Source organism: Cottoperca gobio, chromosome 7 (genome assembly GCF_900634415.1).
Source record: "Cottoperca gobio chromosome 7, fCotGob3.1, whole genome shotgun sequence".
NCBI lineage: Eukaryota > Metazoa > Chordata > Actinopteri > Perciformes > Bovichtidae > Cottoperca > Cottoperca gobio.
In genome coordinates this window covers 17,840,912-17,853,131 of record NC_041361.1, presented here as the reverse complement: position 1 = coordinate 17,853,131, position 12,220 = coordinate 17,840,912, and the positions used below count along the sequence as shown (strand labels likewise).

Here is a 12,220-nt window from a genome sequence, read left to right as displayed (position 1 = left end):
GGTGTTGTCCGGTTTGGATGCTCTCCGTGTTTTCACTTTGTCAGGTTGCAAAAAATGTAAATGACGACAAACTCGAGTCTTCAAACCGTAGTCCACAATGGGGGTTGTCACGTGACTATGTCCACTTTTTATGTAAAGGCTACGGTTGTCCACTACCCCCGACTTTTTTTCTGCCTAACTTTTGTCTGTAAATGAAAAAATCTCACTGGATCTCGAGCAAGGACACAAGCACTCCCATTTTGGAAAGTGAATGTTTCACATCAGAAGGCGGAAAACAACTATTGATTTTTTTGTGTTTTAATGCCAAGCTGCTGTTTCAAAAGAGCTTGGAGGTGCCACATAAATATGTAAGCTACTCGATGACGCTCAATTTGGTACGGCTTCAAAAACAATTGATTCCCTGTGATGTCTTTTCAACTCCTCGCATGTGTCTGCGAGTGAGCCTGTGTGTAACAGTGGTAAGCTTGTGATCCCAGCTTAACTGTACAACCTTGGCCTGCGTAAAAGTTCACCAGCCCACTTCCCAAGGATGGGCTCCTAAAACACAACTGCAGCCTCCGATAACGCCTTAGTCTCCCATTCTCTTTGTTTCACACACATAACAAAGATGAAAGAAAATTCCCCTCCAAAACTAATTTTTTTTATTATCATCCTCTGCCTCTGGGGGGCAAAAAATCTGCCTGATTTATTAACTGGAGAGGGTGTAAGAAAAAAAAAAAGGAAAAGACAAGACAAAACTCCCCAAGTGTACAAATCTTATGACACAGTTAAAAAGCTGTCTTGTCCTTTCTCTTGGATGCAAGCAGAAGCTTTGAAATGGCAGCCTGTCACAACTAAAGCTTGTGGGATGTTGTTCACAAGCCTGTTCCAGTTCTTTTTCTCTTCCTGGTCGTCTCCCAGATACTTAAATTCAATCTTCTTCATGCATGTATCAGTGTTACTGTCAGGCAGGTCCAGAACAAACCAAAGTTGCTGGATTCAAACCAAGCTATTTTTATTTCTATGTGAAAATTAGCTTGACAGTTGAATGGGAACATCTGCCGTGCCAAATACATAATAAGCGTAGTAGCCAAGGCATTGTTTTAGTGACTGGGCAGGTGCAGTGAGTGGGCTGCTAAGGCAGTGGGGAAAAGTCAGAAGAAAGAGTATGAATAAAAAAAACAAAAAAAACATGAATATTTCTTTCTAATCAAGGACTCTGCTCTGCTAGTGTGCACTCGGCTACGATATGTTTCTGTACCATGCCGCAGGTTGAGAGGACTTTACATTCTGGGTGTCACCTGAGTCTGTATTCTCTCCCACCAGCGGCTGTGTAACTTCTCTATTTTAATTAGTGTGGTATTTTAATAGCACTGCCCCGCTTCGGGGCTCGGAGGGGATTACTTCAGGTTAGGCCACGCTGTGTCAACTCGCCCTGGAAGAGGCGCTGGACGGCCACGTCGAAAGAATTGAGCGGACATGTTCCTCTGATGTGTTGATATTTGCTCTCCTGTCCGGTATCATTACCTCCCACTTAGTGGTGTTATCTGACTGGTAAAGTCTAAAGCTTAACAACTTCTAAAGCTTAACAAGCCCTCGTCAGGTCTCCGTGATGGCACAGCAAGCTCCGGCATGACACTGCCTGCGATTGTGCGGTTGCTGCAGTGAGCAGGCGAACACTGTTAACCCCCCTCCCCGAAACATGTCGGTGAAATGCTAGGAGATTATTTTGGCGAGAGCTTCCTCCCATCTCTGCTCAGCTCATACATATGTTAATTGGACTTTTCCCCCTCGGGTCTGTGTGCAATTCCAAATCGCTGCCTGTATTTTGCAGGGTAGTGAATCAGTGTAATCCAGGTGATGTTTGCAGTGGCCAACTGGCAGGGACAATCACCAACAAGCCATTACAACACATGACTCCGATGGGGCACGGCCAATCTGCAGCAAGCCCCGCCTTCTGTGCTTCTTCACCTGCGGGGCTTTGATCCGACTCACTCTGCCTCCCTCACATTAAAAACATTTATGTATCATATTAGTCGAGGGAAAGGGAGGTGCAGACAAAAGGCGATATTAGCATACAGCAAAAGGCATACCCGCGGGCTGTGTCTGTCTACGAGTGAACACTTATCACAGGAGGGGGGGGTATCGAGGCTTCTGTTTGCATTTACAACTAGGAACGTGCTGCTCTTCAAAAAAAAGTGACAAGCGAAAACAGCGAGGGGAAAGAAGAAAGACAAGCTAGCTGGGATCCCTGATTTTTGTGACATGCATCTATCAGAGGTGACGTGACATCTAAAAAGCATCAAATGCTCACAAGCGTTTTTATCATCGAGGTGTGTGCGCCTTCAAAAAATGATTTCTCAGACTGATGCAAAGGAAAACATAAGTGAAAATGAAAACGGCGACACTCGACATTTATAATATATTCAATTAAGTCAAGAGCCACAGCAGAGGAAACAGGAAATGAAATGAAAGATGTAGAAATTGGAAGAACTGTTTTGCTGATCACAGCCCGATGGTGTGTGACACCCACAATGCCTCGAGTCACTTACGGCACCCTGTTGACCCAAATTTCTCTGCAATTTCTGCACGATGACAGCCTGTGGGCCGCAGTAAGTGGACCGGTGTTCCCTGGCTGCTGTCAATCTAGCTCCCACGGCACTTCCTCTAATTAAGTTGATTAGGAAAAACAGCACTGGTGATGTGAGGCTGACTTACACACTCAAGCTCCCCGACTGTTTGTGAGTCCAATCACTGCAGCCGGCAGAGATGCTAATCAGATAAACATGCAAATGATAAAATATTCGGCACAGAGTTTTGACACCTAAGGTGACTGAATTTCCTTTCCTGCTTTGCAGAGCTCTTTGTCATTGACAATGTGTCTGCCGCTGAGTGATTTCGTGTTAACCTCCAAAGGCGACAGGCAACACATTTCAAGCAACTCACTGGCACTTCCACAAGTTTGCACTGCGCTCGCAATCATGCACTCACACACAGACACTGGGCTGTACGCACATGAAATGACAAAAGAGCTGTGAATAGAGAATTCCGTCCGCAAAACTAGCTCTTTCATTTGTTCACTTCTGGTTTGCCTGCCAATGTGTTTCTCTCAAACTGTGTGTGTTTCAGTGGTTTTACGGAATAATCTTCGTCTATGCTCTCAAAAACCACACGCTGCTAGTATTTATGTTTTATGAACACCCTAACTACCAATTAAGAAACTCTCTGCTTCCTATTCTGCTAACACCAGAAGTGAGGCCAGAACATCAACAGGCTCCAGAGAGATGTGGTGAGCCACCTCACACTCCTGCTTCCATTGATTCAACGTACTACTGAATATGCACTCAAATAGCTTAAAGGGGCTGCGGGGGGGGGGGGGGGAGGGAAACATCTGCGCAGGAAGTAAGAAGCGATATGACTTGGGCCAAGACAAACAAATAAAGTTAAACAAAGTTTAAACTAAACATTTTTTATTATAAAGTCGCCTGTGATTCAAAATAAATATATATCATTTTTAAAGACTTAATTTGAATCTAGTTTTTAAATCTTTTATGCTCCTCAATAGAAGTCTATGTGAATAATTCTGCTTTTTTCTGGTTTTTACTATCAGATCAGTTGACTCTCTTTTACAGTGTGTAACTTCGGCTTAATGGGAACGCTGCTGTCCATTACACACACACACACACACACACACACACACACACACACACACACACACACACACACACACACACACACATGGCAGGGACAACTCTTCACAGTGATTGAACCATGTTCTTTTAACGCAGCATTACTGAAACTGCGGCTCCAAATATCTTTTCATAAAGCTGCAGGCAGTGTATCTCAGGGCCGAGCGAAAGCACATTAAGCAGAGTACATTACACACAGGTACAGTGAGGAGTTAAGGACCCACTAAGCTTTTTTTTGATCATTATTGCTTTCTTTCCTACCAAATTCTGTTTTAGTTTAACAATTTGAAGTTTCAAAATCTGTCGATGAGCCTAAAAATACTGAACAATCAAGTGTATGGAAAACATAAAAGCAAGAGAAAAAAAGAAGAAAAGCTTTTGAAAACTTTAGGGTGCCTCTAAATATATTTATCTGCTACAATATCCAACGCTGCACGCACACTTCCTTGTTTAGTTTGTTCTGGAGCCCTGCTGTGCTGACATCAAACAGGACTTCATTACTTCAGCTTGAAAGTATTCAGTATGTGTTCATGATGAAACATGATTTCTGAAAAGTGGATGCTAAAGCAGGTCTGGTGATGACAAACATGTTTTCTTCCTCAAGTGTCACAGCGCTCTTATATTCAATGTAAGACTCCAAGGCTGCAGACCAATCACTCTGCTTCCCAGCAGCCGGCTCTGATTCACTTCCAGCAAATCCTTCACAGGAACACGTGTTCTCAGACGTCTCCAAGATTTGTGACTCCGCCGGGACGTAAGTTAATCAGCTAAATACCACGTGGCGTCTCGATCTCTAAATTGACAAGCTTTAGATGTCAATCAAATTGCCCCGGGGAAGACAGCAGTCACGACATTATGGACATGCGAGTTCTTTGCGTGACCGTTCTTTGTGGAGGCGAGCGCCGGAATGGGGGAGGAGACATTACGGCGCTGTCACCCGCATGAAAAGAGATTTACGACAGTGCCAGAACTGGAGAATTTCATCCGTTTGACAGCTGACAGGGCGATCGATCATCCCGCACAGACGCACCACTCAGCCAATGAAACGAGGACGGGGATCATTATTAATCAAATATTGGTAATTCAATACATCAAACTCTTCCTTTTCAGATGCATGAAACTTTGCCTGAAGCTTTGGATCCACGTGCCAGCGTAGCGCGATCACACGGCGGTCATTGTGCAGGCTTCTTTTGACACTGCCAGTCACTGTCAGAGCACAAACACAGCAGAGAACAATGGAAGTGTGTGTCTCACATTGTATACAGTGTGTGATCAGTGTGGGCTATTGATCCGTCTCTGACAAGGCAGTCTTTACAGAAGATAGAGAAACACACACTCACACATACTGCATGCATCCCATGGGTGTCTCTAAGGGTTAGAGATCACGTTTACATTACAGAGAGGGGCTTCTATGTAATCTGGACTCAGTCCTAATGCCGTGTTCACACCAAACACAAAGACGATTTTTCGTGCAGCCTCATTACACACAGTGTCACAGGAGCCTATCAGCGTTGAGATTCTTCAGTGATCCTCAATGATAAACATCTTAAGTGCTTGTGAGTTTACGTCATTTTAAAGTTACAAGCGTTTTAGAAGATATTTTTTCTCACATGATGTAGTTTTTCTGTTTGGACAAAAAGACAGATCTAACATGCGCATGGACTCGCGCACACACACACACACACACACACACACACACACACACACACACACACACACACACACACACACACACACACACACACACACACACTGCATTCATATCATCTGTCTGACTAAACTAACAGTCTCTGTGGGCACCTACGCTTGCCTCTTTTGATGTTTAATTAAAACTGTATTGAGGGAGAGGGGCGTTCGTGGCGCTCTGTTTTGAAAAATATGCAAATGTCAATAGAAATGCATTAAATAAACATACTACCAATTGCTGACGGCTGCGATGCGCAGAGGAAGGGAGGAAGGATGAAGAGAGAGAAGGAAAGTAAAATAACTAAACAAATGGGGGAGGGGGGGGGGGAGCTGAGACACCACTTGGCAGAAATAGTGAAACAGAGCAAAATACATAAGAGCTCGCACTGCCATTTCCCCCTACTTAATTTATGCACAGCTCAGACGGTCGAATAATGCTAATGAGAGCTGGAGCCTCCTGATGCTGACAACTGGAGATAACTTTGGTATTCAGCTCCAACCCAACGCCTGGGGGACTGACAGATCTCTCTGGTTTTATCGGCCTCTGTCACAACAACAATGAAAATGTAGAGAGCAGCTCTGGACAAAATAACACAACATGTCTGGTTGGGGCATTACGTATCACAACAAGCAGCACGAGCAGTTTGCTCCGGCTTTATTATGCATGCCGGGTTATCTGGTCATGATGGGAAACAACTAAAAACACTTCTAATTCAGTCGTAGGTTCAGATGAGATGAGATTCACTTGATAGGCAGGAACATAAACTGAATTGAGGGATCCTACAAGGAGGTACACCACACCCAAGTCAAAAAGTGACAAGCACAGATCAGTGTCAAATGTTTTAGTGAGGTTGAGAGCTGGTGTGCACTACTTCATGCAGAGTGGAGTCAGAGGTGAGCAGTGGTTAGGCAGGTAGGGACATGAAATAAAGCACAGAGAGCAGGGAGAGAGGAAGACTTCTCCAACCTCACGGATCACATCTTTGCAGGAGGGTAAACAGAAGGAAAGGACATTAATGACACAAAGAGACAGACGGAGCGAGAGGAAAAAGACAGCTGTACAAGACCCCTGCTGTTAGGTCCTTTCGGAGCGAGGGGAAGGGCTTCACCCCTCAGAATCCACCTGATGAGGTCGCCCACTGGGTGACCCCACTTTCCACCTGCAGCCAGGCAGCCAGGAGGACGACCACATGGACAAAGACAGACAGACAGACTGACTGACGCACTGAAACAAGAAAGAATAGCTTTTTTTTAATACAAGAAAAAGCAACACACAAGAGACAAAGACAGAGGAGAGGGGGGAGGGGGGGGAGAACAAATGACAAAAGCCACCGAAGTGGAAGACTGGCACTAGTGGAGGAGTAGAAGGCAGAGAGTGGATGAATGAAACATGAAGGTGGCGTTTCATTTGGGGTGTGTGTGTTTGAGATGGAGGGATGGAGCGTGACAGGGATGAGGAGATGGATGGGAGGTGGAGAAGTGAAAGCACGTTTTTTGTAAGGAAGGCACACACGTCCTGTCCATTTGAGTTACCCCAACAAACCCCCCACCCCCCCACCCCTTCAGAGAGCATCACCGAACCATTTCAAACACTTCTCAGTAAAGCACGGACACACATACAGTTAGCCTAGAAGACAGAGAAGGGAAAACACATTGGATAAGTATTAACATAAGCAGAGAGAGGATTGAGAGGCAGCAGCATGTGCAGTAAAGCTCCTCTCTCTCCCCCATCCTCCAGCTCCACTCACCACAGGGCCCGGGGTGCTTGACGGAGATGAGAGTCTTGCTCAGACACTCGGCCTTGCGTCGAGCACAGTCGTTGGTGTAGGTGCGGCCATCCTTGCCGCACACGGGCTTGTAGGTGCCGTCGCACTCGATGGGGTCGCAGGAGCAGCGGGCGATCAGCTGCTCCACGAGGCACACAGCGTTGAAGAGACACGCCTCCTGACAGTCCTCTGGAAGAAGGACACGGGTAGAAAAGGGATGAATTTAGGATTTGTGGATTGGACGATTTAGGGTTAACCTAAGCTCCACTCAGTTCTTCAGGTTTTTTCCCTTTGTCACCCATCTGTTTAAACACTGTTAAGGTTTAGAGTTTCCAACTGGAATACTTGTAACAGTGTGACAGACTGATCACTATACAGGACAACAGAAGTACTCAGCAAGCGTACAACAAACTGCATTTTGTGTCTGAGCGTGGGGAAATAAATCAGTTTTCATCTAAACAGTAATTGCATGTTGGGGTGGACTGATGCCACTGGCAGCGCGTGTAAAAGCTTTTCTTTCAGCAGCAGAGGTTGAGCCTTTTTCAGAAATTATTTTAGCAACTCACCAGAAATGATTATATGTTATGTTAATTGAGTATTAAGTAGTTATTATAAGAATAATCTAGGGGACTGGTCATAACTATTTAAAATGCAAAAACAAATCTGTGTAATTACATTTAAATAGCAGGACTACAAATGTAAGATCAGACTAATGACATTTGAAAACAATAAAAAGAGATTGCAGGTGGTCGGACACAAAGCTGGTCGTACGACGCAAGAGTCACTCTCTAGAGTTGTTATGAGTTTATTTTGACTGTTCACCGTTTCATTGTTGGGAGAGAAGCAGTTCATTTGTTGTTGTTTTAGAAAAGTAACATCATTCATGTGTTTTTGCTGAACTTGAGGTGAATTCTCTTGAAGCTGGGAGAGTAATTTACCAATGTGGCAGAAATGATTGCTCTTACCACGCTGGAGACTGGAGGATGAAAAAGAAAAACTTTCACATATTATTGAAATACAATAGTTTCATTTTCGCTTCAGGATAATATTCTTTCTATTTCAGCTTTTTTACTTTTATTGAGTTTATTACAATAATATCCATGATTGCTAACCCATGACAGAGATCATATTTGCCGTGCTCCCATCAAACTTAACAAAAAAAGTTCCACAGTTTTAATAAAGTTATTGGGGAACTCAAAGTACTCAAGAATTTTATTTTAGGGTCAAGTTAAAGTCTAAACTATTATATTCATTACATTTTTTGACTCACTAAGCACAAATCTACCATGGGAATTAAAAAAGAAAAAGAAATACTGTTAATGTGAAATAGCAAATTTGCCATTGAAGTGGGAAAATCCAATTTGAAGCAGGCCTCTGTTCTGGAGGCGCTCACAAGGCTTCAAATTCATTTCATTCCTGATCAGTGGATCAAATTTGTACACCAATTCAATTCCTTTTTCTCCTTTCTTTAAAAGCCTGTCACGCCACACTTAATTACATCGCTGCTGTATCTGAGTGAGAGGGCTACAAGGATGTGCAATGTCATGGTTACAAGTCAAAATGGCCATTTTCATTAGATACCCATTTGTAATTTGCTTAGGGATATGATTTCATGGATCTCTGTTTTCAATTGAATTATTCTTTCATTTGAAAAAAGGCAGAGCGGAAAAGGAAAACGTCCATCCACTTGCTCGCACACACGAACTGACACGCAAACACAAATTCGGACCGGGAATTTTAAGCCCTCACGCTCCTCCATCAGCCTGTCAAGCAGAGCGGACAGGAGGACTCTGGTGTGTCAAAGAAGTGTGTATCGGGGGGTCATGCAGCGATCTATTCTTGTCTTTGGTGTTGTCAGGGGTCTCAGTACGTGGGTGTGGGTCTCCACACATCACTGCCGTAAACCAACACAGCTGTGGCTTTGTGAGGCTCCCGCTAACAACACAGCGGGAAAATTGGATTTCCTCCGATAGCTATCAGATGTACAGTAAAAGCTGACAGCTCTTTGTTGACTAAGGCTTAAAACCCCTGTTCTAATAGCACAGATAACAACCCTGGAGCCTCTTATCAGGCTGGAGGAGGCTACTGCTAGCATGGATACAGTCCAGACCCCGAGACCTCAGAGTCATTTATCTCTGTACCGTGCACTGGAGTGCTGTTAGAGCCACATTTTGATGCTAGCTCACCTAGATAGATAGATAGATAGATAGATAGATACTTTATTTATCCCGAGGGAAATTCAGGCATCCAGTAGCTTAAAACATGACATACAACAATTAAAATGAAGTAATAAAGTGACAAATGTTAGAAATACAAAGTGAAGGTAAAAGTACAGGCTGTTGTGATTTGAAATGTAATTGAATCTGAATCCCCCGGCCACCACCAAGAGGAGTTGTACAGTCTTATGGCCAGGGGGACAAAAGAGTTGTTGAGCCTGTCTGTGGAGCAGGACAGGGACAGCAGTCTGTTGTCTGTTGTCAACCTACAGTTCACCTGTTCAGATTCTTAGAAATAAATGGTGTGAATGTGCACGTTAGATAATGTGAAGCAGATGTCTCATGATGTGGTTTGATAAATCTGTTTGCGAGAACGTATTACATTGTTGAAGGGCCAAATTGCTTTGAAGGTAAGCAGACGGTGTACTTTGAATGTTTCAGATGTGTACCCGGATTATTTCTTACAACAGTGCATTCTTTTTGAAGATGTTGTTACATATTACATTACACACGAAACGTAACTTGTCATAGTCTGTGGATATCCTACAGTGCTACAGGTGGGTTATAAAAGATTACATCTAGGAAAATGATGGCTGTGAGGTGCAAGGTTGTGGCAGGTATTGAGCTGGTTGAGCTCGAAGCCACAGCACAGAAAAAGTCTCAGCTACGACAACAAAGGAAAGTCAGGGGGACATCATAAAGGAGTTGACTCATGGTAGAGCATAACAATAAAAAGTCTGCATTGGAGTTACGAGTGTTTGACTTTCCCCTACTTCCTTTTATGTCTGCCCACCAACAAGCTAGAAGGTTTTTCTTCAGCTCCTCCTATTGCCATATCAACAAATACTTTTGTTTATCCAATATATTTCTGCTCTATGCCTATTTCTTTTTTCAATTGTATGTGAGCCACATCAAAGACACACTTCCACTTCACGATGAAGGGTAAGAGATTTGTTCTGATTATAAAAAGGTGTAGAATGTAGCATCTAGTGATCCCAGCTGACTTAATCTTTCCACAAGAACTCTGCCCTTACTCAGCCATCTGCATCGTCCTGCGTGGATCTTCTTAAGCTTGATGCCTTTCTGCATGCCCGTTGCTCCCATGGCGCACTCGCTGGAGTAGGTTTGGCCGTCGCTGGCACACAGAGGCTCATTACTCGGGAGGCACGACTCCGGCAGGCCGAAGATGAGGGGCTGGCGGGTGAGAGCCTCCACCCGGCACATGGTGTTCAGACTGTTCTCATTGTCCTTACACGGGTCTGTGGAGACAAAGCCTTTCATGAATATGCGCTGCAGTACAGCATAGTATGTAGAACAATTGTATTTGTGAAATAACATTTAAACATATTTGAATGTTAATTAGACCCTAGGGGGACTGAACAAGAAAGCTTTAATCAAAAAACATATCTGTCCATCTTTTAGTCCTCTGCAGAACAACAATTGCTTGGTAAAAGAAAAAAAACACATTAACATAAATCAGGATAAAGCTTATTGCCTCAAAACTGGCACCTTTCAAAGTCAAGTTCCTGTTTTTAAATGGCAGTGAACAACATAACTATCTCAGAAAAGGTTGAAAGCATTAACTTTTGTTTGTCTTGTAAACAGAGAGTGAAGAAGAGGAGAGAAAGGAGAAGACTAAGAAAGGGAAGAGGCGACATGACCCTCCATCACTGCTACTCCACAGATATTATCAGTGGCCCAGCCGCTGAGAGCAGATCAGACTGGGACCTTGGATGTGAAGGCGAGACAAGGAAATGGATGAAGAGACGGTCGGTTTGATTTGCTCCCTGGCACCTCCCTGCTTCCAGGGGAGTGTCGGTCTGGCACGCGCGTCCGTATCAGTTTGTGATCATAATGGAATTGGTTTGTGGATGTGCGGGACTGGGGATGGGGACGGGGTGTTACTTCTTGAAACAGGAGCGCGAGATTCATCCTGCCCGCCACGCTTTCAGCATGTGGGAAGACAAAGGATTTATGTAGCACCGTGACTTATCAAATCACTGCCAAGCTGCCGGCGAGTCATTCAAAACACACCGAGGATGAAACACCCTATCATCGGGAAAGGAGTAGAGAGGAAGAGAAAGAGAATGAGAAAGAGGGAACAAGGAGAAATGGTTTGCAAAGACCTCTGGCAGGGATACAAGGAGCGACAATGCAGAGGCCTAAAAAGGAACAGAGCGCTTTGGCTGCAGAGGGGCTCAGAGGCGGAGTGGCCAGGGCCAGCTCTCAAATTGTCTTCTATCAACACAATGCAAAAAGCTTGTAGAGACTAGCAACCAAGCAAACAGGGGTTTTATCGTAATGCATGCAGCGTCTCCGCATGACGCAGTGCCTCACCCGCCAGCCAGACCATTATCTGAGAGAAAGACCATTACCTCCCATAAAGTGAGAAGAACAGCTTCCAGGATCCATGCTTTCCTCGAGCTGAGCAAGTAGGGTAATTACAAAAAGAATGGCCTGTTTGCTGCAAAGACTAGCAGTGCGGATAAATCAACTGCATTTGTCTGGCTAGGGCTAGCGACTTGAAATAGCCAAGGCTTTAGATGAAATGGCTGTAGGAAGATTTAGAGGACCATCAGGGCCGATCGGCCCCCTGAGCTTCATGCCTCCCCAGGGAGGACGGGCCAACTCAGGTCACTTTGGCCGACTCAGGCTGGATTTATACGACCAACCTTCCGCCGGCAGACCTGCACATCCATCTCTCTTCCCCCACCACCCTGCTCTGTGTCCCGGAGGCGCCCGCTGCTTGGAGACAGAGCTTGTGTCTGCTTTTCTTTCCTTCCATCTGGCTCAAAACAAACAAACGAAACCTCAAAGTTGAGCGCCTTGGGAGTAAACAACTATCGCCTGATGATAACAAGGATGAGCAAAAAAAGCCGGGCCT

General features: G+C 44.6%; 1 protein-coding gene across 7 annotated transcripts in view; it reads right to left on the bottom strand.

The window, feature by feature from the left end:
• The window catches only part of agrn (agrin), a 233,864-nt gene that overhangs the window by 71,974 nt on the left and 149,670 nt on the right, over positions 1-12,220 (bottom strand). For all 7 annotated transcript variants that reach the window (XM_029435257.1, XM_029435259.1, XM_029435258.1 and 4 more), the window contains 2 exons: positions 10,371-10,595; positions 7,103-7,309 (listed from right to left, as the gene is read on the bottom strand). In XM_029435257.1, coding sequence (XP_029291117.1) covers positions 7,103-7,309; positions 10,371-10,595 — 432 coding nt within the window. The remainder of the gene's footprint in view (positions 1-7,102; positions 7,310-10,370; positions 10,596-12,220) is intronic.